Genomic DNA, 26,384 nt, shown 5'->3' with positions numbered 1-26,384 from the left:
TCTGAGTTCATGAGATGCCTTTGTTTTCCTGATAGCATTTTTGATTCATTTGAAAACTTCTTGATGTTATCCAGAATTTGAGAAACTTTAGTGTTTGCTGTATTAAATAAGTTTTTTTCTTTTACCTTATAGTTTATTACTGGTTTAATCTCAAATTTCTTGTTTTGTTTTGATCTAGTTTGGACAGTTAATACATTTATCCAGATGAGAACAGAATTTGCAGAAGCACTTGCTTGATCAATATCTTGGGTAATACAGCTAAATCCTTGAATTCAGTGATATTCGTATCAGAAGGTGTAAAGAGTTTACAGAGAAGGTTACCAATTTGTGATCTGATTTAACAGGTGAAGGGATTACCATGGGAATAGTGCGTATAGATGCTTTGTGAAGGGATTACCATGGGAATAGTGCGTATAGATGCTTTGTGAAGGGATTACCATGGGAATAGTGCGTATAGATGCTTTGTGAAGGGATTACCATGGGAAGAGTGCATGTAGATGCTTTGTGAAGGGATTACCTTGGGAAGAGTGCATGTAGATGCTTTGTGAAGGGATTACCTTGGGAAGAGTGCATGTAGATGCTTTGTGAAGGGATTGCCATGGGAAGAGTGCATGTGAAGGGATTACCTTGGGAAGAGTGCATGTAGATGCTTTGTGAAGGGATTACCTTGGGAAGAGTGCATGTAGATGCTTTGTGACGGGATTACCATGGGAAGAGTGCATGTAGATGCTTTGTGACGGGATTACCATGGGAAGAGTGCATTGTCAGAAGAAAAAATTCAAGCGAGTCACATCTGCCTCAGGTGATGAAAATTTCCTTTATTAACTGCTAACCAGATTACAGCAACATGTTGGCCAAGATGATCTCAATCTGATCAGCTTGGTTACTGGCATCAACTTTTATACTTTCCTGTTACTAGCCAAAATAGCTTTTGTTACATTTCTGACAATTGACAGTTGGCTATGAAAAACATCTAGGATCACAATTTACCTCCGAAAAGAATGTTTTACCTCAAAACCACAGCTAGTGTAGAATGTTTACCTCAAAACCACAGCTAGTGTAGAATGTTTACCTCAAAACCACAGTGGTAGCTGGAATTTTCCAGAGCCTGCCTCAGTATTCAGAAGTATAGAAAACGGGTGTTATTCAAGTTCATAAGCAAACTACATCTATCATAGCTAAAGCCCATCTTTAATAAACATGGTTCAATGACCTTTTCTTACCAACACTTCAGCAAGTAGCATATTCATTTTGCTAGATGGGAGAAAGAGACAAATAATAATAATGTGTTTTAAAACTTTTTCTCTTAACATTTCTCCCCTCAAAACACTTTTATTTGTCTTTTTATTTCAGCAATATATGGTAAAAACTTAAGCTTTTCTTTGCATACATTACTTCATTTGCAAGACAAACTTTTAAACTTCAAGACATTTGCAAAAGTGACATTTCAATGTATTCACTTTCACCAGTCTGTTGCAACTGCTGGTACATTGTTTTTGTAACAGCAGTATCAACCAGTCTTTGTAGAAGACCTCTGATACAGGGTATACAACAGCAACCACATACCACCACGATAGCCACAGCGACTCCGATGGACACCAGGAAACTGCTGATGAGATCACTCCATTTTCCAAACCACGTTCGTAGAAAGTCTGCAAAGGGATTACTTACCCCAGAGTTCTCTGCCAATTCTTCGGATAACATCTCCAAACCGTTCAAAGCTCGAGTGATGCTGCCATCAAGGGCAGTGTTCCAAAACTTCAGTTTTTGTGGTGACAGCATACCCTACAAGTGTTTTTCCTACAGTGTCCTTCTTTGCTGATCCATCTACAAACAAAACAAGATCAGAATCTACCACCGGAATATCCGATAAATCTGGTCGGGGAAGTATTTTGTCATGAATGCTCTCTAAACAAACGTGTGGAGTACCTTCTTCTGGAGTCGGCAAAAGTGTCGCTGGGTTAAGAGTAGTACATCTTTCTATGGTCATACGTGGCTGTGTCAGCAGCACTGTCATACATGACAAATGTCGGCTAGGAGATAAAAAGGTTATCTTATCTTGCAAAAGTATAGTAGCTACTGAATGTGGAACTCGCAATTTTAATGGGTGAAACAAAACTAATGATGCTGAGGCTTGCACTGCCATGGCGGCTGCCACTACAGCTTGAACACAATGCGGCAATGCCCTTGCAACAGGATCTAATCTGGAGGAATAAAAAGCTATCGGTCTCTGTTTATCCCCATGTACTTGTACCAGAACCGAAGTCCTATATCCTCCCTTACAATCAACCATTTGTACAAACTGCTTAGAATAGTTCGGAAAACCCAAAACAGAGGATCCTGCTATCAGTCGCTTAATTCTATTAAATGCTTGTATTGCCTTATCTGTCCACTGTATATTACTTTTAGCTGCCATGGGAGTGTCATAGATCAGTGCGGTCAATGGCCCTACTTCTTCAGCATAATTAGAAATCCAACTTCTACAAAAATTAGTCACACCTAAAAACGACATCTCCCGCTTAGTTGTAGGCATAGGTGCTTCAAGAATTGCTTGTTTTCTTTTATTTTCCAATTGTCTACCTTCCTGCGAAATTAAATAACCCAAGTACTTTACTTGTGCTTTCCACAATTGTAACTTCTCTTTATTTACTTTATGTCCTTGCTCAGCTAAAAAACTAAGAAGGGCTAGGGTATCCTTTTTACAACTTTCCTGCATGGGTGAGGCCAGTAAAATATCATCTACGTACAACAGGACCTGGCTTCCCTCTGGGGGAACAAACTGAGCTAAATTCGCAGCCATTTCTTGTGCGAATATTGTCGGACTCTCACAATAACCCTGTGGCAATCTGGTGTATGTGTATCTTTTACCTTGGAAAGTGAATGCAAACCAAAATCTACTCTCCTTGTGTAGTGGTATGGAGAAAAAGGCATTGCTTATATCTATGACAGAAAAATATCTGTGCTGAGGTAGTAAATCATTAAGTAATGTATAGGGGTCAGGGACCACCGGTGCTCTTGGGATCACAGCTGAATTTACTGCTTGTAAATCCTGAACCAACCTCCATGACCCATCTGGTTTCTTTACAGGAAACAACGGAGTATTGCAGGGTGAATCTGGGCATTCAACAAGAATTCCTACCTGTTTTAGCTGTTAAATAACTGGCTTAATTCCCTCCTCTGCTTGCTTACTTAGTGGATATTGGTGCTTACGCGGTCTAAAACCTGACTTTGCAGTTATACAACCTTCACCTGCTGTTTTCATTAATCCTACATCTCCTTTACCTTTTGATCATAAATCTACATTCAAGGCACTTCTTCCTCTTGAGTTAGGAGGATTTGTCATGCCACTTCTACTTTGTCATCCCTGAAGTGCACGCTTGGTCGTGTTCAAGTCACCCAATTTAATCTTTGTACCTGGATCTGTTGATCTTTTAACTGACGTTCAGACATTGTGTTCCAAATCGTTACCTTTTTCGCCAAATCTACCCAATGTGTCCCCACTGCTTTAGTAACTGAAACATGCGGTCTTTAACTTGAGTGATATAAAGAACTCATTTCCTTAGTCAAAGTACAGGTTACTACTGTATTACCTTGCGTATCCCAAAACATATCATTCAAAATTATCCTTTCACACTTGTGCTTAAAGAATTCTTTTTCAAATTCTTTATCCGGACCAGGGGCCTTATAGAACATTGTACAATGTAAGTGCACCGCAACCTGCGGTGACCCGCTCCTAGATTTACTTAGAGCTCGATTGATCAACTCTGTATCAACCCTCCCCGGGCCGTCTGAAATCAAGTCTATGCTATACCAGTAAAACAAGTCTTGTACTCCCTGTACTACTAAGCCATCTGCTAACCGTTTTGCCTCAATACCTTTAGGTGTGGGAATTGCCGCTATTCCAAACACATGCATCAAATCTCTTACCAGCAAATTAACTGGACAAACTTTTGATATAATTACCCTACACCTAACAGTTTGGTTTGTTTGCGGATCTGTGAACAGTAGAGGATGAGACAGTGGTTCCTTATAAATTTTCCCGTTTGCCGCTTTTACAAGGACAAACTCATCTGTTTCGCATTTCTGAGGCAGACCTGCTGGACTCAAAAGTGTACGCAATGCACCTGAATCACATAAAAACTCCACTTTTTGTCCCTCAACCAAAAACTCTTATCATGGGTTTCTGATCTAGATGCATAGCAATACCCAAATTTGCCAGGTTTATGACTTCACAGTCACAATCCCGCCCTTCCATTAGAGTGTTCTGACATTCATCGTAGAGAGTGTCTGCCTCTTCATTATCCCCATAATGAAGGTGGCGCCTTTCTTTACTATCATATAGTCATGCGGAGCCCTTGTTTGTAAGCTGTGGGGGATGTTGCCACTCTTCACAGTCGGCAGCGAAGTGCCCACGTCTACCGCATTTAAAACATTCTCCACGTTTTAACCTTTCCCTATAGGCTGAATGTCCACCCGGTTCATTTAACGTGTCCCATTGTGGCCCCCCATGTTTTTTTTTACGCCACCACGGCGCCCTTGCCCCCTTTGGTCCTGTACTAAGAATATACCACTATCATCCCCTGCTGCCAGCACTTGTACTTTCTTTTTCAGATTAAAATGTCGCTCAGCATGTCGTGTATATTCAAACAAAGGTTGCAGTCTACATGTTCTATGATCTACCATGTGCTTAATAATAAAACTACTTATCGGAGCCTTACAACCTTTAAGGAAAGCATTTTTCAATTGCTGTTCATACGGACTATCATTAGTCTGATCCTGCGGAATCATCATTCCACAATGGTTATTGAACACTTCTGTCAGTCTTACAATATAGTGATCTACAGATTCATCATCATTTTGAATGCACTGATTTATTACTGTCCAATCTGCTCTTGGACGCCACTTATCAGAAATTCTCTAACAGATCAGTGACTCGTGTCTAACACCCCAGAATTATGCTTTAATGTAGTGCCGTCATCTGCCTTACATGTCCAAGTACCACAAACTAAGTGCCAATCTGGACCTAAGATTTGTCGCACTACTTGTTCTACTTCTAAACCATTTAGATGATAACTTAAACGCATACCAACTATGTCCTCAGAAAACTTTTGAAAATTAACCTTGGGATGAGGAATACTATCCGTAGCTCGTTTTATATCCTCTCTAGCCCAGGGACGATAAACTAAAATAGTTGGTTCTTGTCCAACATCTCCTGCTTGTGGGTTTGCAACTTGTATTAAGGGAAGAGCTTCTGAATGGTCAAAGTTTAATAGCCCAGCGTCCTTGCCCTGCTGGTCCTGACCTTAACTGCATAAGTTGGTCTACCTGTTGCAAAGCAACTTTAGGTACTACGGGAATTTGTAGGTAAATTGGAGGGGTCACAACATTTCCTTGACCAGCTAATGACCCACCCTGCTGTACAGATCCCACATCTTCAGACTGATATTGAGGAGGTTCCCCCGGTATGGCAGCAGCAATTTCACCATATGGTGGGGCGGTTGCCTGCCTTTGTACTGCACAAACTTTGTGCTCATCCTCCTTATCTAAAAATAAAGCTACTTTTCCACTTGGCACCAGTGATCCCTTTTGATTTATTTTCACTTTTTCCTGACACTGTTTTTCTTTTATAGCTCGTTTATTTGCTTCTTCTAACCATTTTTGTGCTTGGGGAAATCCCAATTGTCTTTGCTTTTTAGTTCTAGTTCCTGCATCTCTTTTCAAATCTCTAACCAGTTTTGCACAGGCATTCTTATTCAGTGTACCATCAAAATCATATTAAAACTTCCACTTTCTCAAAAATTTAACATTATTTTTGTTTAAACTTTTCATATACTTAGCATCAACATTTAAACAGGCATCACTCGCACACTTGCAGCAACTTGAACCCATGTTTTCCTAGATTTCTTATTTTAGGACTGTATATTTTAGGACTGCATTTCTTATTTTAGGACTGTATATTTTAGGACTGCATTTCTTATTTTAGGACTGTATATTTTAGGACTGCATCAAAATTATTTTTACAGGGCTTATTACAAAATGGGGCTATCTTAACGGGGATCTTAACAAAATAACAGGTAATCCTAACAAAATAATCTTAATTATTCTTACCCACCCTTAACTAAAAATAAAACCCCTGTCGACAAGATTAAATTAAAAGAAAAAAAAAGGTATTTTCATCTTACCTGAACCAGATGAGACTCCGTTTCCCCTTGTTGGTTCGGAAACCGTCCCTCTGGTAGGGATCAGAGAGCGGCCGGCCTCTTTCCAACGACAAATCAATCGGAGGGCTTTAAGATGAGAGACCCTCACCTGCGCAGGTTTTTCGGTCTCTCTCTGTCTGATCCGTATCTTCGTAGAGGTTTCCGGTCCGAAGGACCAAAATGTCAGAAGAAAAAATTCAAGCGAGTCACATCTGCTTCAGGTGATGAAAATTTCCTTTATTAACTGCTAACCAGATTACAGCAACATGTTGGCCAAGATTATCTCAATCTGATCAGCTTGGTTACTGACATCAACTTTTATACTTTCCTGTTACTAGCCAAAATAGCTTTTGTTACATTTCTAACAATTGACAGTTGGTTATGAAAAACATCTAGGATCACAATTTACCTCAGAAAAGAATGTTTTACCTCAAAACCACAGTTAGTGTAGAACGTTTACCTCAAAACCACAGTGGTAGCTGGAATCTTCCAGAGCCTGCCTCAGTATTCAGAAGTATAGAAAACAGGTGTTATTCAAGTTCATAAGCAAACTACATCTGTCATAGATAAAGCCCATCTTTAATAAACATGGTTCAATGACCTTTTCTTACCAATACTTCAGCAAATAGCATATTCATTTTGCTAGATGGGAGAAAGAGACAAATAATAATAATGTGTTTTAAAACTTTTTCTCTTAACATGCATGTAGATGCTTTGTGACGGGATTACCATGGGAAGAGTGCATGTAGATGCTTTGTGATGGGATTACCATGGGAAGAGTGCATGTAGATGCTTTGTGACGGGATTACCATGGGAAGAGTGCATGTAGAGGCTTTGTGACGGGATTACCTTGAGAAGAGTGCATGTAGAGGCTTTGTGACGGGATTACCTTGGGAAGAGTGCATGTAGAGGCTTTGTGACGGGATTACCATGGGAAGAGTGCATGTAGAGGCTTTGTGACGGGATTCCCATGGGAAGAGTGCATGTAGAGGCTTTGTGACGGGATTCCCATGGGAAGAGTGCATGTAGATGCTTTGTGACGGGATTCCTATGGGAAGAGTGCATGTAGATGCTTTGTGACGGGATTACCATGGGAAGAGTGCATGTGGATGCTTTGTGACGGGATTACCATGGGAAGAGTGCATGTAGATGCTTTGTGACGTGATTCCCATGGGAAGAGTGCATGTAGATGCTTTGTACAATGTTTATCAATCTAGTATGTTTTTTTAGGGGACATAAAGGGGAGTTCCTGTATTAGGCTTTGATCTTTTGATTGTATTCAGTGTGATTTTGGTCTCAAGTTCTAATTTTAAGACCCTTGGAATCTGCCTCGTGGTAATGAGGTCTCTAACAAATATGAGTGTGCCCCCACAGTTTCCATCAGGTTTAAAGTTACGGTCTACAGAAAATTCAGGTATAGAGGGAGTGCTTTCTGAGAATTCCAAATGCATAAGAGCCTCAAGGTCCACTAAGTTGTTGTTTAGGCTTATAGCACTGAGCAAGACCCTCCCTTGATGAGTTTGTGCACTTGATTTGTTTTACTAGTTAGGTTGGGAAGTTCATTAGCTAGACTTGCTTTGGCCAGTATAAGGAAGTCTTAGGATGGAGACGTGCAATCCATCCCTGGTAAAGCATCTCATCCCATGCTTACACATACGGGATTCCTCTTGAACGACACCAGGTTTTAAAACCAGTCATCCTTTCTTTGTACTTTGGCATCATCGTTAGTGAAAGAAGGATTTTCAAAATGCTAGGGTTTTTCCTCCCATTTGTGACTTGCAAGGAGAGCTCTGACATGGTCTCTCTGCATATCCCTAAGGTGTTTGCATACCAGGTCATTTACCCTCACATGGACCATCATGTCATCATCCTATGTGCCAAGTTTAAGGTCCTTGAGGGTCCTTGAAATATTAGCTAGCATTGGTGTGCCTTGCAACAAACACTAGTGCATTCTTATTTGTGTCTGGTGAGTGTATCAATGCGATGGGTTTGGGATAATCTACCATGTGGTGACTTTTAATTGTGGTCGTACCAGTATGTGTTGTTGTACTTATGCATGATTCTTTTCTTAATGGGCCTTGGGGGCTTGAGCAAGGACTTTTGAGAGCCTCAGCATCTGATAATTCATAGTGAGTTTTTGTGAAATTCTGTGTTAGTGTCTGTTGCTCACAGGATGTGCTTGATTGATTGTATGTGAGAAAGTGACCTCCAGTTTAGTTAAGTGTGTGCATCTCTCAAATAGTTTTTGGCTAAGCAATAATTCATGGTCTGTGAGCATCAGGCAGTTGTTACACCGCCTGAGTATGCCACATGTTATGATGCTGGCAACTGAGGTGAAACTAACCCTTTCATCCTCCATTTTAGACTAAGAGAAAAGGGACTCTAAAATAGATTCTGGTATATATTTATTTTAATTATTTGTTTGTTTTGTTTTTACATTTGTTTACTGGGAAAGTCCGACTGGACACACGCCCTTTTTCAGCGGAGGGCTGGGGAGAAAAGCTCCACTAAATAGAAGTAAATAAAATAAAATACAGATAAATGCATGTTATAAACTTAAAGTTAATATCGAAGATACTAGGTACATTCGGTTTAAGATGCAGTATGTAAAGATGATACACAATTACACTCATTTTAATATAACATTGCTAGAATACATGTTATTGTGAGTACATTTTGAAAGTATGGTAGCATGTAACTAAATTTCCAGAGTTATAGTTAAGAAATGCTTGTAACTTAGTAGAGTTTTTAGAGGTGAGAATAGGGATAAGACTTGTGGTTCGGAACTAACCAGGATTGGTATAGGAACATAACTGTGAGTTGGGTAAGTTTATATATATTTTTTTGTGAGCTGTACTAAGGAGGAATTGAATGATAAATGGGCAGGCAGTATATTCTATATTTGTTGGAGAAGAGGGAATCACCAGCTGTGGTTTTGGCTTGTTACCTCAAGAAGGAATTTATTACTGGAGTAAGGGTGTAGTAGATTTTGGAGTGCAGGAGTTTTTTTGGGATGATGTAGGATTTTATGGATTAAGGTGAGTTGATTGTATAGAAGGGGGTGAGGTAGTTCCAGCCAGTTAATTTGTTTTAGAGCTGTAGAGTGGTGTGACCTGTAAAGAGAGTCAATGGCAAACCTAGCTATTTTGTTGTGGTACTAGTCAAGTTTGGCTAATTCAGTCTTTCTTAAGGTTAATGAGAATTGGAGAGGCATAAAGGAGTGTTAAAAGGAGATGTGTGTGTGCAGTGGTGGACTTGGTGTTTTTAGTAGGAAACTGCTTATTTCTATATAGAACGCGCAGATTTTTGTGTACTTTCTTTATGGTCTGGGAGATGTGAATATCAAATTTCATATTATTGTCAATCTGTACACCTAGTAGTTTGGTGCAAGTTACAGGAGCAATTGTGGTATTGTTGCTGGACAAGATATTGAGTGAAGTGTTAGGAGCTACAGATCTTGTAGGCAGGAAAAGCAGAAGTTTAGTTTTGTTTGGATTTAGAATTAGTTGGGATTTGGTGAGCCATGCTTCAACAGAAAGAAAGGATTTTTGAGTTAGTATGTGTAGTTCTTGTGAGAAGGAATGAGCACATATTAGTGTCGCGTTGTCATATTGTATGACAGAGGCCTGTGGGCAGAAGAATGGCGACTTTTTGTAAATGGAGAGAACAGTAGGGGTCCCAGGATGGGACCATAGGGAACTCCTAGAGTGCCTGGAAGAAGAGGGGAAAGATCTTGCTGCCATTATACTGCTTGGTGCTGACTGTCTAAATAGTTTTGGAAGTAAGCATTGGTGGATTTGCTGAGAGTTAGATCAGAAAGTACATTTGAGTTTACTATGTGAGACCATGTCAAATGCCGTAGAGAAGTCTAGAAATATAGCAGATACATATCTAGCATTATTTCTGTGATGATTTATTGTGTTGATGAAAGACATTTAGAGCAGTGTAAGTGCTGTGGAAGGGGCAGTAGCTGTGTTGTGTTTGACAGGAGATTATGTAAGTGGCCCATTATTTAAGAATGAGTACACCTCTCTAGTATTTTAGATAGAAGGGAAAGAGTAGTAGTTGGTCAGTTCAGTGGAGGCACCCCCTTTGTGGAGTGGAATAATGTGGGCATGTTTCCAAATTGCAGGGATGTAATTTTCAGATGTGTATCTGTTAATAAGTATAGCTACTGGGTAGGCAATTGCATCATAGATTCATAGGTAGGTAGGTACTAGGCTATCTGCCCGAGGGCATTTATAAGCCTAGCCAGAGTGTGTCGGCTTTTGCCACTCCATTGATTAATTAACTGAGCCTCTGTCAAGCAGAGCCAATGAAGTGATTCCAGGGGTGTACTTTCTGTTACCCATCCACTCGTCAAGGCTTCTCTTGAAGAGTGTTAGTGAGGGGCTGTGCCTAATGTAGTTAGGAATTTTGTTCCAAAGCATGGGGAGTCTCTGTGACAGGAATCTATCCCTCCAGCATGTTCTATTTATTGTTGTGGCGAGGTTTAGCTCACTAGAGCGCATGGCTCACAGTGACTTTGATTTCTTTAGGTGGAGCTTGTCCATCAATTTTGAGTTGGACATGGCTTTGTAAGTCAGGCAGAGATCACCTCTGAGTAAGCGATATGCCACCGAGTACAGCCGGAGTTTTTTCAGTGGGCTGCATAGGACATATGTTTGAGGCCAGTAATCCTCTTGGTGATGTGCTTTTGTGGTCTTTTAAGCTGTTGGAAGTGTCTTGTGAGGTACATCCCAAATGGGGCATTGTACTCTATGATGGGTCTGATGAGTGACAAGTAGAGGGGCACTATATCTTCATTATTTCTAGATGTGAACCCCTTAGTAATTAGATGGGCCACATAGAAGGATTTCCTAACTACTTTGGCAATATGATTGTCAAAGGAGAGATTACTATCTACCTGGATCCCCAGATCTCTTATTACCCCTTCTGTATTAAGGGGGCTGCCGCCTATGTGGTAATTCGTGGGCGTTTCGTTTTTCCCAAACGGGATGACTATGCATTTTTTGGCATTTAGCTTGAGGCCATGACTTTGACACCAGGTGTCTGTCTCAGTAAGACCTTTTTGGAGGATGTCTGTGTCAGCTGGAGAGTCAATTATGGCTCCCAGTTTGCAGTCATCGGCGAACTTGGTTAGCCATAGTCCTCCTGTGTTTGCCCGTACTTCTGAGAAATATATGCCGAACAGTAGGGGTCCCAGAACCGAGCCTTGCGGGACACCATTTGTGACAGGTTTATAGTCGGACCTGGAGCCCACTATTCATACCGTGTGAGTTCTGTCTGTAAGCCAGTTGGCAGCCCATCTTGTGACGTAGGGGTTTATGTTCAGGCTGGTGAGTTTTTCTTTAATACCCAAGTGAGGAATCGTGTCGAACGCCTTGGCGAGATCAAAGTAGGTTGTGTGAACCACCTTTTCCTCATCTATGGCCTTGGTGACTGTCTCGAAGTCAACCAGGTTTAGTAGGCATGATCTGCCCTTAACAAAGCCGAACTGGGTCAGGTCAAGTGTTTGGAGGTTCCCAATGTCTTTGTTGATGAGTTCCATGATGATGCGCTCCATAGCCTTGCAGACCAGGCTAGTCAGGCTTATGGGGTGATAGTTACCAGGGTCAGTTGTAGCCCCTCCTTTTTGGAGTGGAATAACTTTTGCTGTGCGCCATTCTATGGGCACGTAGCCTGTGGAGAGGCTGAGGTTGAACAGCGTGTTTAGGTGGGGGGTTAGTTCATTCTGTAGTTCGTGCAAGACACAGCCTGGGGCACCATCTGGCCCCATAGATGCTGTGTTTTTGGCTTTTGAAAGGTCTGTTTTCACCTGTGCTTCTGTGATTTCTGGGACACTACACTTTTCCGATATTGTTGTGGGCCCTTTTGAAGGTGAGAGAGAGGTGAAGTCTGCACTGAATCTATCTGCCAGTATGTTGGCAGTATCAGTAGGTTCAGTATATTTTGTGCTATCTTGCACTATCTCATAGCATATCTGCGAGTTGCCACTTAGATTCTTGACATAGCTAAAGAAGGCTTTGTGGTTATCTTTCAAATCCTTGGCTATTTTTATTTCGAAGTTAGCCTTGGATGATTTTATGAGGGACCTTAGTTTCTTACTGATACTGATCAGGGATGTCTTTCCTTCTTGGGATTTGCTTTTTTCTGAACTAGTTTCCTCCTTTTGTTGTATAACCTGTTTATGGCAGGGGTCCACCAGACTGGTTTCCTTCTCTTAGGGGAGTGAGTCTTGGTTTTGCTAGGGATGGCACAATCCATGCATCCTTGTAGGTGCTCATAGAGTGCAATTGTAAGTGATTCTGCATCTTGGACAGTGTTATCCTTTAGCGTGGGGGCTGTGAAACTTACCACCTCTGCCTTAAGTAAGGTGAAGTTTGCTTTAGAAAAGTTTTTCACTGTGGTTTCCTTGATTGGGGGTGGTGGTAATTTATGGTCTGATCTAACCAGTGAAGGTTTGACCTCCGGTACAGAGCACCTGTCGCTCATGCTGGTGATGACCAGGTCCAATATGTTGTGGCATGAGTAGTGATTTGCAGAAAGTAGGCATGTAGCTTGTCTGCAGCCAGTATTGTAGATTTCAGTTTATCAAGCTTTTTTAGTTGTATTTATGGAAATAGGCTCAAAGGAAAAAGTGTTGTTGTTAATGTGAGAATTGGGTGGTAACAGTGAGAGAGGAGGGAACCTGGGGGTTAGATCAGGCTAGAATGGACTCTGTGAAGTATTTAGTGAATTGAGGTGGTATGTTTTCTGTGGTGTTTGAAGTAGTTGGGGAGGGTGTACTTGATTTACCTGGTAGGAATGTTTTAATGGCTGCCCAGAAATTCTGAGGATTGCCTTGGTGTCTTATTTGTATGTTGTAGTAGGAGTTAATTTTGTCTAGTTTAACTGCTTTCTTTGCTTTGTTTCTGAGCTCTAGGTAGTTTTGCTTTGAAGTTTGGGGTCTTTTTTTTATGCCATTGTTCCCGGACTTCGTCTTTGGTTTTAAGACGTGACTAGGTATCTTTACTAAGCCAGGGAGTAATAGTAGCTTTGGTTCTGATTGTTGTGGGGGGAGCATGGGTGTTCAGAATATCTAAAAAGGTAGAGTCGAAGTATTTGACAGCTTTGTCTAGGTTGAGTTTAATGAGTGGGGTCGAGGTACAGATTTTTAGGGCGGATATGAAGTTGCTAGGTTTAAAGTTTTTTTTTTGTCTCTAATTAGTAGGTAGGTAGTCTATTTTGTATGATGAGACTGATGTTGTAGTAAGTAAGTTGGTAGATGGTCACTCAGGCTGTCTGGGAGGCAGATGGAGTGCGAGGTATGCTCTGGTCTGTTTATCAAAATTTAATGAAGTATTGACTGCCTTTTGGATATTTTGACTAGTCTCATAGGAGAGTGGATGAGTTCTGTAAATGCTTAGAGGTTAATATAGTTAGTGGGATTTATAGAATTGCAGGTGAGCCAATCGGTGTTTAAATCTCCTATGATTGTTTCCTGTGGGAGTGAAGTGGAGGTCCAGTGCAGTAAATTTTCTAATATGTGTATGTTTCCAGGTGGGATGTAACATCCAATTTTGTTCACCATTTTTGGGGGGGTTAAGTTTTAATGTGGTAAGAATTACTTCAGCGTTGTCAAAGGTGGGAGTGATTAGGTCTACAGTCTCAACTTTAAGGTGATTTTTATATATTAAATATATACTCCTTCCCATTTAGTTTATCCTTCCGTAGTATGCTGTACCCTGGAGCCAGTATTTCATTACTACTAATGACTGGTTGTAGCCATGTTTCCGTTAGAGTTACTATATCTGGTGAGTATAGTGACAGATTGGAATGCAGATCACAGATTTTATTTGTAATGCTTCTTATATTTAGTAGCAGTATGTCAGTTGATTTCCTAGGTAGGTGTAATGTAGTGTGGGAGTGATTTAATATGTTGGTCTGGGGTTGGGATGAATGTCTCTGCTGAGAGATCGCTTGGATACAGTAGATATTATAGTTTTTATGATTTTTATATCTGTGTTAGGGGTGAGAGGCATTATTAGTTAAGTAGGATTAGTAGATAGATAAATGTGTTGGTTGGTGCAGAAGTATATTACAGTCAAGTGGCGTAAAAAAGTGGGATGGAGGGGTTGGGAGTAAGTGGCATGAAAAAGTGGGATGGAGGGGTTGGGAGTGGCAAGTGGTGGCTTGAGATGGGTTAAGTGAGGTAAATAGAAGATTGAATGAGGATGTGATATTTTATTGGTTAAAGTTAATTTAGTGGGTGGAGTGTGGTACTTATGAGTTTAGGAGTAGTGGGGGTAGATGGGAATTTGGGGTAGGGTAGAGAAGTGGAATGAGGCCGGGCAGAGCCAGAAATCGCGAAAGACTGCTAAAAACAGTCGGTGAAGTGAAAATCACTAGCAGGTAAGAATGGAGCTAGTGATATGTAGCAAAGACAGGAACCACTGTAATAGTGGGATAAGGATGTACGCTTTAGAAGTCAACTACAGAGAAGTTGAAGACACAGAAATAATATAACAGTGAAAGTCGGGCATAGTGTAAAAGTACTAGTGGGGTAGGTAAGTTGGATGGAGATAGGAGGGGACAGAAAGGGAGAATAGAGCAGAAAGTTAGCTCCAGTGAAGTGAAAGCAGTTTAACATTAACAGATATTTACCATGAAATGTGTTGAATATTAACCTGCAGTAAAAAGATTCTTAACCTCTCTCTTCTCCATTTTGTGTCATAACAGTATTTCCTGTAGTGGACCCTGTCTTCCCATTGTCAGGCTCAACATATGCAAGTTTTAGTTTTGCTGTCAGGCTTTCCAGTGAACAGTGTGTATTTATTTCCTTAAGTACTGACCAACTTAGTCTTATTTCAACCTATGAAATTGTCAAACATTTTCTCTAGTGTTGCAGATCAGAACTATAATTTTTCTGCCACATAGCTTTTACTTGTTGTCCATATCTCACAGTTATATGTTATTACTGGAAAAACATGGCTTTGACTATGTGGAGCTTTTTTGACAATGTGATGTCTTTGCTCTTTAAAACCCTGTCAGATTTCTCCAAAAAGAAAGTGCCTTTTAATTTCATTTATTTTACATTTGTTAACCTGGTTAGTCTGGCTGGGCTTTTGGCTCATTTTCAGCAGAGAGAAAAGTTCCTCAGGACTAGAAAACAATTTATTAAAGTTTAGTAACATGGTAGTAACAATCAGCTATAGGATCTTACAAGCAAAGACCTGGAGAGGAAAAAAAGCTCCTCCGGCAACTCAATTATACAGAGTATTAACAATTGGCAGACAAGTATGTGAGTTGTTACAAACAAGGTTTTAAACAATTAGCAGACGAAAATGTGACTAGTTACAATATTATTTAGCTGCTTAGAGCAAAATGAGTTAATAGGCAGATGCTTATTTAAAGTGGGTAGGATCTAGTTGTATAGGAGTTTGGAAACAAGAAAGGAAAGTAAGAATGGCTAGTAGGAGATGTAGGGGAGGTAGCGTATAGGAGACAGACTAGACAGGTAGGTAGGTTGTTTTGAGACTGTAAGAATTAAGAGTGGTTGGAGATGGAGGAAGGGAAGAGGTAGAAGTGGGATGGCTGCATTTGCCATCTGCAGAGATCCAGAAAGCAAAATGTGTCCTGGCCTCCACTTCTTCAGTATCTACATTGAGAACTGACAGGAATAAGTGACATAGTTTGGCTTGTTGCTCAACATAAATGCTTTTGCACCTTCTACTTTCTCCTTTAACAACAGACTTGTCATCACTTCCTCATGTTCAGCCATCAGAGTGATATAATCTGCAAAGCCAAGGTTGCTAATATTTCCCCTAGCAATTTTGATTCTGTCATTTAGTTCACGTAACCCATCATTTCACTTGATAATATTTAATGTATATATTGAATAAACAGGGTGACAGTATACGGCCTTGTAATCTTTTTCCAATCCTGAACCAGTTAGATGTTCTGTATTCTGTTCTAGCTGCTGCTTTTTTCTGCATACAGATTCCTCGGGGGCAAATAATGTGACCTGGTATCTATACTTCTCTAAGAACTTGCCATAGAGTGTCATGGTTGACACAGTTGAAAGGTTTGAAGTTGTCAATAAAGCAGAATTTTTTTTTATAGATCTGTAAAGTTTCAGTAAGCTGCTGGTCTGTCACAGTGCATTCCAGATCTTTTTTAGTGACCATATAGAACTCTTCCATCTTTGACTACAAAGTATATAGTCAATCTGCTTTCAGTAATGACCATCTGGTAATATCCATGTGTAAAGCAGTCTTTTAGACTTGAGTGTTTATGACCTGTGAATTATCTTGGCAGCATTGCACCATATGCCTTGATTAATTACTACCTACTTTATCGTTCAAGTTACCTATAGTAAATGTTTTCTATTTTGATGATCTTTCCAAAAGCTGCTGCAGATCCTAGTAAAACTTGTTAGCCTCCTCTTCAGCATCAGTAGTTTGTGCATAAACTTTATCACTGAAGTGTTGAATGAGTTGCCTTGTAGTGTGATTGAGGTTGCCATTTGTTTGTGGTTGTAACAAAAAACTTATTTTGACACCCTTTTATTAACTATGATGGCTGCTCCATTTCTTCTGCAAGATTCTTGTTAAAAGTAGAAGATGTGATGGTAATCTGATGTAAAATGGCTCATTTTGGTTAATTGAAGCACAGGCAGGTACATTTGCACTGATAATGATCTGATGTAAAATGGCTCATTTTGGTTAATTGATGCACAGGCAGGTATGTTAGCACCTCACTTTCTTGCATGCATCGAAGTGGCCCTTGGAGTTTTTTCTACATGGACCAAGTGCTTTCTCCATCACGATTCACAACAGTATACCTTTCAGTTTCAACGTTTATTTTCCCTTCCTTTAGGAAATCCCTAAACCCTCCTATAGCCCACGTCTTAGTGACCTTTTATGCTTTTCATTTTAGGTCATTAATTACAAGCAAATCCTCATAGGTTCATAGGTTGATACTAGGCTATCTGCCCTAGGGCATTTATAAGCCTAGCCTGAGTGTGTTTGGCTTTCGCCACCCTTTTATATTACTTGACTGTGCCTCTGTATAGTAGGTCACAGAAGGTAGCCCTTTTACGGTTAGTTTACTGTACCTCTGTCAAGCAGGGACACAGAAGAGATCCCAGGGGTAAACTTATGATCTCTCATACACTCGTCAAGATTTCTCTTGAAGAGGGTCAGTGAGTGGGCTCTGCCTAACATGGTTTGGGATTTTGTTCCAGAGTGAGGGGAGCCTCTGGGATATGAATCTGTCCCTCCAGCATGTCCTATTTATTTCTGTGCTGAGGTTCAAGTTCCTGGAGCGTGTAGCTCTAAGGGATTTGGATTTCCTGAGGTGAAACATGTCCATTAATTCTGGGTTGGACATGGCTTTATACGTCAGACACAGATCGCCTCTGAGTAGGCGGTACGCAGCTGAGTAGAGCTGGAGTTTCTTTAGCCGAACTGCATAGGTCATCTGTTTGAGCCCCTTGATCCTCTTGGTGAGATACTTTTGGGGTCTTTCCAGTTGCTGAAGGTGTCGGGTAAGGTACATCCCAAACGGGGCATTGTACTCGATTATGGGCCTGATAAGTGATGAGTAGAGGGGCACAATGACCTCTCTTGATCTAGATGCGAACCCTTTCATGATAAGGTGGGCTATATAGAACGTCTTTCTAACCATTTTGGCAACGTGATTGTCAAATGGGAGATTGCTATCTACTTGGGTCCCCAAGTTCCTAATTACTTCTTCCGTACTTAATGGATTACCACCTATGTGGTCATTTGTGGGCACTTTAGGGGATGACTATACACTTTTTGGCATTTAGCTTTAGGCTATGGCTCTGGCACCAGTTATCCGTCTCTGTGAGACCCTTTTGGAGGATGCTTGTGTCAGCCGGAGAGTCGATTACAGCACCCAGTTTGCAGTCATCTGCGAACTTGGTCAGCCATAGTCCACCCGTGTTAGCCTGTACCTCGGAGAAATATATACCGAACAAGAGAGGTCCCAGGACTGAGCCTTGTGGGACACCACTTTGTAACTGGTTTAGAGTCTGACATGGCACCTGCTATTCTGACCATGTGGGTTTTCTCCCTGAGCCAGTTTGCAACCCATCTTGTGACATCGGGGTTGATATTTAAGCTGGTGAGCTTATTTATGATGCCTGAGTGGGATATTGTGTCGAAGGCTTTTGCGAGGTCTAGGTATGCTGTGTGGACTACCTTCCCTTCATCTATGGCTTTGGTAACTGTTTCAAAAAAGTCGACCAGGTTCAAGGAGCAAGATCTGCCCTTAACGCTGAATTGGGTAGGATCCAGTGTCTGGAGGTTTCCAGTGTCTTTGTTTATGATTTCCATGATGATACGCTCCATAGCTTTGCAGACCAGGCTAGTCAGGCTTATAGGGCGATAGTTTCCGGGGTCTGTTGTGGCACCACCTTTGTGGAGTGGGACCACTGTTGCTGTACGCCATTCCTTGGATACATATCCTGTAGTAAGGCTGAGATTGAACAGTGACTTTATATGAGGGTTTAGTTCTTCTTTGAGCTCGTGTAAGACTCAGCCCGGGACACCGTCTGGTCCCATTGATGCTGTGTTTTTTGCTTTGGAGAGGGCCCCTCTCACCTGTGCATCTGTGATCTCAGGAAGGCTACACTCTGTTGGGATAGACATTTGCTCTTTTTGGGGGGGGGGGTTGCACTGAACCTTTCTGCCAGGATGTTGGCAATGTCTGTGGGTTCAGTGTATTTTTTGTCATTTTGCACTAACTCGGAACGTATTGTACTTTAATGTGAATTGTAAGCAGTCGTGGCTGTATTAGTTCTAATAATCATTAGTTGAGGAGATTCCCAGCTTGCTTCTTCTTCCTAGAGTGTAATTGGGCTCCTTAGCCTTCAGACAGGCTCTGTTGCTGCTATTCTGGTGGATTTGATGTTACTGCTTGAAGCCCATTCTGTAACTTGACCTTCGAGCTCTCTAGCTACATGACCTCCAGAGCTCTTTTTGTCCACAGTATGAGGATCTGTGATGTTGACTGTACTTCACCTATTTATGTTCTTCATACTTTGTAAAACTCTTTTTAGGATGCAGTGTTAGAGTATGCAAAGCTCCCAAAAGCATACCCTGGGATACCATTTACTTATTGTTTTTTACACTGTGCGTCATGCTGTCCTTATGGCTTGTAGGCAGATGTGATTTCTTATGCAGGTTTCTTTCACATTGCTAGGACTCAGGGGTGTAGTCCATTGAGAACTCGCCCCCAAGAGTCTAAGCTTGAAACTTTCCCTCCTGAAATGAGGAAAAATCCCAATGCCTCATGCGAATGTTTGTTGTAATGAAAGATTTTGATTAGCAGTGTCATTTTCATCACCATATCCATCTCTGTCTCTCTGCCTTGTTCTGATTGGCCAGGGTAATCTTCTTGCACTATGCTCATGTATTTTTTTCTCTGTCTCCTTTTCCTGCTGTGTACGTTAGTGCAGGCTTATAGAGATCTTCACAGCATTGTGGGTAAAAGAGGGGATGGGTCAGGCAGCCTGGGGAAGTTGTATATGTTAGATTAAGTTCGGATAGCTGTGGTCCTGAACGTTTTGATGATGATGATGATGATGATAGAATTGCAATTCAGATTTGTTGTTAGGGTAAGTACATAATGTTAGGTTGTTTACATGCATGTGCTGATTTAAACAGAGACCTAATTGGTTGCTTAACTGGTTATTAGGTGAAATGATAAGCTGTGTAAGATTTGCTTGCTTAAAATTTGAAGAGTCCTGCAACCTCTAATTGCATACTGTGTAACTTTTGAGGATTTTGCTTAAACAAGAAAATGCCCAAGTTGCCTCTGAAAGTTGGCTGCTCGTCTGTATTGTTTCTCATTAACAAGGACTAAACATTAGGCATGATTCTGTAGTTTAATTAAACCAGTTTTTGCTGTTGATTGCTGCATGTGCAGATAAGAACATTTTGTTTTCCTTAGCTGCTGTTCTAAATTGTAATTTTTTTGTCTTGTTTAGAACCAGCTGGGAATACTGTGGGCAGGCAGGGATGAGATCGATACAGCTCAGACTTATCTCGAGGATGCGGAAGCTTTGTATAATGAGTACATGAAAAAGGTAAGGTTTCAGAAGCTGCGTTATTCAGAAAGCCAGGGATTTCTCACACCTTTACTTAGAGAATACTGAAAAGTGCCTGATTGCAGGAGCTTTTGTTACTAATTTTGCAGTGAAAATTCCTTCAAAATGTAGTATTTTATTTGTTGCTGTTCTGATGTTGCTGTCTTTCTTTCATTATTTGCTGCTGAGTTGCATCTGGCTCCTTTAACAACCCTGTGAACATCAATTGCCATCCACCAAGTTTACTAGGCAAGTAGAGAACTGAAGTAGATTGCTGGATCATTCTTCCATGTTGCACACAGCCACTAATGGCCAATTTAGAATCAGCAGTCCTCCTACCATATCTTTGGGATGTGGCTTAAAATTAGAGTACCTAGAGGTCCATGCAGACACAGGGACAGAATGCAGACTCTGCACAGCAGTCACTCCAGCCAAAAACCGAACCAGAGATCCTCTTGCAGAAAGTCAACATTGCTGCTTACAGTGTCACCCAGCTGTCTTTAGCCTTCATAAAAAGTAAACATAACTGGTTAAAATGAGCAGTTTTTAAAGCTATACCTTTTTTATTCCATTTTAAATGGGTAGGCAAATACACTGGTGTGTTCAGCCAGTGAGTTGTAAGTCAGAAGGGGCAGAGATGCCATAGAAGTGATTCACTATATGCACAAGGTGAAATACAGATCTGTATTAAACATGGTAATGTATGTGTGCGTGTGATTCATGAATGGGCTCACACATCTTTCTGCAGGTAATTCATTCAGTTATTTGGGCAATGTAGAGCATACTGAAGGTTGTCTGTGTGCTGTATATTCATACTTTTGAGAATGGTATCAGATGCAGACCAACAACTAGGATTTGAAGGGTGCACCATACAACAGCATGTGTATTAGTATACTGCTTAAGTATGTTTGCATGGGGGGTTGCAAAAGAAGCTTTAGGGAGCACATGCACACATACATGCAATATATATATATATATATATATATATATATATATATATATATATATATATATATATATATATAGGTATCTGAAATTTTGATAACAGGCTCTCTGCACTGTGTTTCACTTGAAGTATGTGTGTTTCAGTAGCATTACTGTTGATGATAAATATGCACTGTAGGAGCTAGCTGAACTCTTTTCCAGTTGTGATGTGGGTTTGTGTGCAGCTCAGCAATATTGAAGCAAGACAGACCAGAGCAAGAATGGGCTCTGCACTCTGTCAAATGCACGTGCAAAGTGTGCTGTGAGGGTTAAAACGAAGACATTTTATTCTAATTGGAGCGCTTCGACTTCAATTCAATGCACACACTCTCACACCTGCAGATGTAATAAATTACAAAAAAAAAAAAAAACTGCCAATCATTAGCGGACCTGTGTTCTGCTGTGTAAAGCCAAAAGACAAACCACAACAACAACAACATACCAACATAGTACTTGTAGTCTGAACTCCAGCTGATGTTTGTAGGAGTAAGGATTGATGTAATCTCATTACCAGTAAACAAACTGTTAGGTTTCTATTATCCCCTTTTTTAAAAGCTTAAAAGATTCCGTTCGTAGTATCCGTGCCTATAATGTTATATCAAGTCACTGTAAATTAACCTTTTGTGCTGACCATGGGATGTTTATATCAGAATCAACTTTTTTGCATGTGTTCTAACATATCTGAGAAACAAACTTTTCGGTATTTTAGCTTTAAATCAGTCCATATATTTGGGTTCTTCGTACTTTGAGAGAATTTATTAGGGTGACTTACATTGGATGTCTGGCCTTAATATTCGGACTGTTCTTGCTGCATTGCACCTTGTGTGATGCCATGAGTCTCTCTGCAGCTGTAAATTGTCAGTTTTTACAGCCTCTGTTTTTGTGCTGTAGGGCGGGCTTTGACACTTGTATTCCTGTAATGTCAGGTTCGACATTTTGGCTTTTATGTATGCTTGCACTTTCTCGTATACTGCTTACCTTAGCCAACAGATTCTTGGCTTGGTTGCTTTACCAGCAGTTTCATCTTCAGGCTGCAGACTGTCCCATGACTTTTGGATTGTTACTATATCTTCTATCAGTAAATCTGAGCTCTGCAAAGGGGTTCAGTCTCCCTTAACCGTTGGGACTTGCAGCATCACTCTTGTGATGCTTGTTGGATCAGCTTTCCCAGGACCCACTCGTTCCTTCCCAGTATACCAAACATCTATCATTCTCACAACATAAAACACATTTGGCTGGATTTGAAATGACCACTTGCTGCTCACTGCAGGTTTGTGATTTTTACAAGGTTTCAAGCTGATAGCCTTATCAGGTATTGTTGCCTGGGTGTTGATTTTTCTTTTGGGTTGTGCAGTGGCTTTGTCCTTTTCTTCCATCCCACGTATCCGATAAATGCAACTTTATTTGACATTTGTTAATGTGTTTCAGCAAATACAGTACTTGTGCCTACAGTTACTTTCCTACTATCAGACAAACATTCCTGTTTGTTTTCCTACTTCCCAGCTTCCATCTAACATTTAGCGTTATTCCCAACAACTTTTCTCACTCTCCTACTGCTTTGTACTCTCTCCATTCCTACTCCGACCCCTGCCCACAGTACCCTTCTATTATACATTTTGACTTCTACGGTCCACAAATAAACCCTCACTATTTCCTATCTTAACTATATTCTCTTACTGTATCCTTTCAAAACCACGTATTTCTTAAAATTTAGAAGCCTAAGAGAAGATGCCAAGACAACCTAGCTCTTCCTTCACAGAAAATGCTTCCTTCCTACCTACCTTTTAACAGCTTTCAGACTTCACCACCAATAAATATCCAGCAGGCCTGCAACGACTCCTACTTCCCCACAACCTGTCATCAGTACAGTACCCGATCCCTTTACTTAGTGAAGCTACTCCTCAGCTTATCCTGTATTCTCCACCTGCTGAACCATTTCTCAGACTACCATGCCACCTGTCCAAACTTCATCCCTAAACTATCTACACACCTAACCTGTTTAATGATGCCCCTCACCTTTACCCCAAATATAGACTCAATTTCAACTCAAATCAAATTAAGTGAAAAAATACTGTCCAAATAACAAGAATCAGTAATACCCTAGTATTACTAAAAGCCTCCTAGGAGGTAACATTCACTCTCATCCTGTCCCCACCTATCACAACCAGCATCAAGACAGTTCCCTTCCATAAACTACTTCCTAAAACAGTCAGCCTCCCACCTTGTTTAAGAAGGAAAACTACTGAACCTACATGCCTAGATTACCGAACATAAGCCTGATATTCTTGCTGTAACTGAAACTTGGCTTAAACCTAACTATGTCATCATCTGCAATAAGTGCATAAAGAGGAATGTGGTGGTATTGCTTTAATATTTTTCAACAACTACCATATTGTCCCTTACAACAAACAGTACCAACAATTCATTTCAGCAGAGGTTATTTCTGAAAATAAGAAAATATATATATATTACTGTCTTTTACATCCCTCCTGGTGATGGTACAGCTACACTGGAAGATATCCTTCATTGGATAGCCATAACAATTCCACAAGAAAAAATATTACTAGGTGATGTCAGCATCAATGCGTTGGACATAACCTCTAACTGCCCTACATCCTGCATGAACTTGTACGGTTTCACACTCCTAATTAATATTCCACAGTATAGCAAGACATCAGACTTCATACATAATAACAATTGGCAATTACTAATTAATTAACTGAATTAAATGAAAAATGTAAATGTTTGTAAAGTTTATATAATTTCTAATTAATGGATTAATCCATATTAGATTGTATCTTAATATCACATCTTAGTAAATTTACCAGTACAGGTAATATCAGATCTTAGTAAATTCACCACTACTGGTACAATGTCAGACTGTGACCATCTCCCAATCTGTACGCACATTTACTTAAACAGTATATTTATGAAACAATATTCAACTTCTCCAAGTTTAACCCAGAAATATTTACTACTACTCTGTCTGTTAACTGGAACATCCTAAAACCCCTCCACTTAGATGTTGCTGTAAGTGAATTTAATACAGCTCACCTTAGTATTCTGAATAGCCTTGCACCTCCTAGAAGGAAGAGAATAAACATAATGCTGTTTGGCCATCCAAAAAGAGTAGATTGCTAATGCAGGATAGAAAAAAGCATGAGAGGAATGGAAAAAATATAAAACACCGCAGTATCTCAAACTTCAGAATGTTCTACAGCAGTATTAATAAGAAAATGTATTTACTTATTTAGTTATTGACATTTGATAATTCGGAAAGTCTGACTGGGTAGAAGCCTATTTTTAGTGGTGGCCCGGGGAGAAAAGCTCCAAATTATTGCAAAACATTTTAAGAACAATTTTAGTCTTCAAAAATAAAACAAAAACATCTACAGTTTAAATGTTAGACATAATATAAAAAATATTGGTTAAAAATTGATACAAGATAGATATATGACAATCATTTAATATTTAGAGAAATGTTATATAGTTTTTAGAGAAATTAAAGATAAGTTAGTCTAATAAAAATATGAATTGCAATATGAAGTGAGGGAAAAAAACAGGCTTATGATGTATTTAGAAGTGAGGGAAAAAACAGGCTTATGATGTATTTAGAGAGAGAGTCAGGGAAGAGAATTAGCAGTAAGGTGTTATAAGGAATGAAAAGGTGCTTGTTCACATTTAGGGATATAGTTTGTCCTAGTTTTGAGCAAGAACAGAGTTAGATTTTAGCTAGGAAGTCTTTGAGTGGTTTTGAAAGATGGGAGAGTATAGACCTGATGGGTACAGGTGAGGAGTTCCCGGCCTTGGCACCCTTGTACGAGTACATACAATGCCCAGCAGATTTGCTAGGTTTGTTCTGGTCCCTGGATCACAGTTACTGACTAGGAAAATAGTTGTGTAGAACATTTTAAGTGCTGGACAGGCAGATGGATGCAGAATAATTTTATAGGTGGTGATAAGTTTTGTAAATGTTAATATGGCAATTCTAACCAATTTAGGCTTTGCAGTGCTGTACAGTGGTGGGTTCTGAGAGGAGTATGTGCTTCAAATTTAGCAGCTTTGTTATTGCATCTGTGAAGTTTTAATTTTTATTAAGTCTGGAGGTTAGTAAGGATGGGAGTGCCGTAAAGAAGAGTGGGGAAGGAGATAAGTAGTGGTAAGTGTAGTTTTATTGCCATTGGTAAGAGTTTTTGGCTCCATAAAGCATCCCTAGTTTTTGATGAGTTTTTCTTATGTGATTTTGTGCATGCAGGTCGAATGTAAGCTTATCATGCAGTGTCACCCCTTTTGCTATTAGAAGTATTTCTGTGGTCGTATTATTGAGAGAGGATTTAAATTTTTTTTTTCATGAGAGAGAGAGATTTGGGGAAAATAGTAGTAGTTTAGTCTTTTTTTGTGGTGAGCATGAGTTGAGAGTGTTAGTACAGAGAAGGTCAGAAGGAGTTGCATTTTGTTTTTGTAGATTTAGAAAAGGCATATGACAGGGTGCCTAGGAGGAGTTGTGATATTGTATGAGGAGGTCGGGAGTGTCAGAGAAGTATGTAAGAGTGGTACAGGATATGTACGAGGGTAGTGTGACAGTGGTGAGGTCTGCGGTGGGCTTGACAGATGCGTTTAAGGTGGAGGTGGGATTACATCAAGGATCAGCTCTGAGCCCTTTCTTATTTGTAATGGTGATGGACAGGTTGACAGACGAGATCAGACAGGAGTCCCCGTAGACTATGATGTTTGCAGATGACATTGTGATCTGTAGTGAGAGTAGGGAACAGGTGGAGGAGACCCTGGAGAAATGGAGATATGCTCTAGAGAGAAGAGGAATGAAGGTCAGCAGGACTAAGACAGAATATGTGTGTGTGAATGAGAGGGAGGATACAGGAATGGTGAGGATGCAAGAAGTAGAGGTGGCGAAGATGGATGAGTTTAAATACTTTTTGTAAAATGTGCTACTCACTGATAAGGTAGCGGTGAGCAGAAAAATCAAACCAAGTAAAAATCACACCGCTACTCCACAGCTGTTTCAAATTTGAAGTATTTCATTAAAATATTTTAAATGTTTTAAGAACGCTTAAATAGCACTTCACAAGCAATTTAAATCTTCT

The 26,384-nt window shown here is 40.2% G+C and overlaps 1 protein-coding gene across 1 annotated transcript in view; it reads left to right on the top strand.

Annotated features, from left to right (window-relative positions):
• The window catches only part of LOC122788868 (kinesin family binding protein), a 338,092-nt gene that overhangs the window by 8,167 nt on the left and 303,541 nt on the right, over positions 1–26,384 (top strand). The window contains exon 2 of the mRNA XM_044055773.1: positions 20,200–20,298. Coding sequence (XP_043911708.1) covers positions 20,200–20,298 — 99 coding nt within the window. The remainder of the gene's footprint in view (positions 1–20,199; positions 20,299–26,384) is intronic.

Source organism: Protopterus annectens, chromosome 14.part0, assembly GCF_019279795.1.
Source record: "Protopterus annectens isolate FY-2018-M chromosome 14.part0, PAN1.0, whole genome shotgun sequence".
Taxonomy (NCBI): domain Eukaryota; kingdom Metazoa; phylum Chordata; order Ceratodontiformes; family Protopteridae; genus Protopterus; species Protopterus annectens.
Note: the sequence above shows the minus strand (reverse complement) of the source record. Positions and strands in the feature narration are given on the sequence as shown.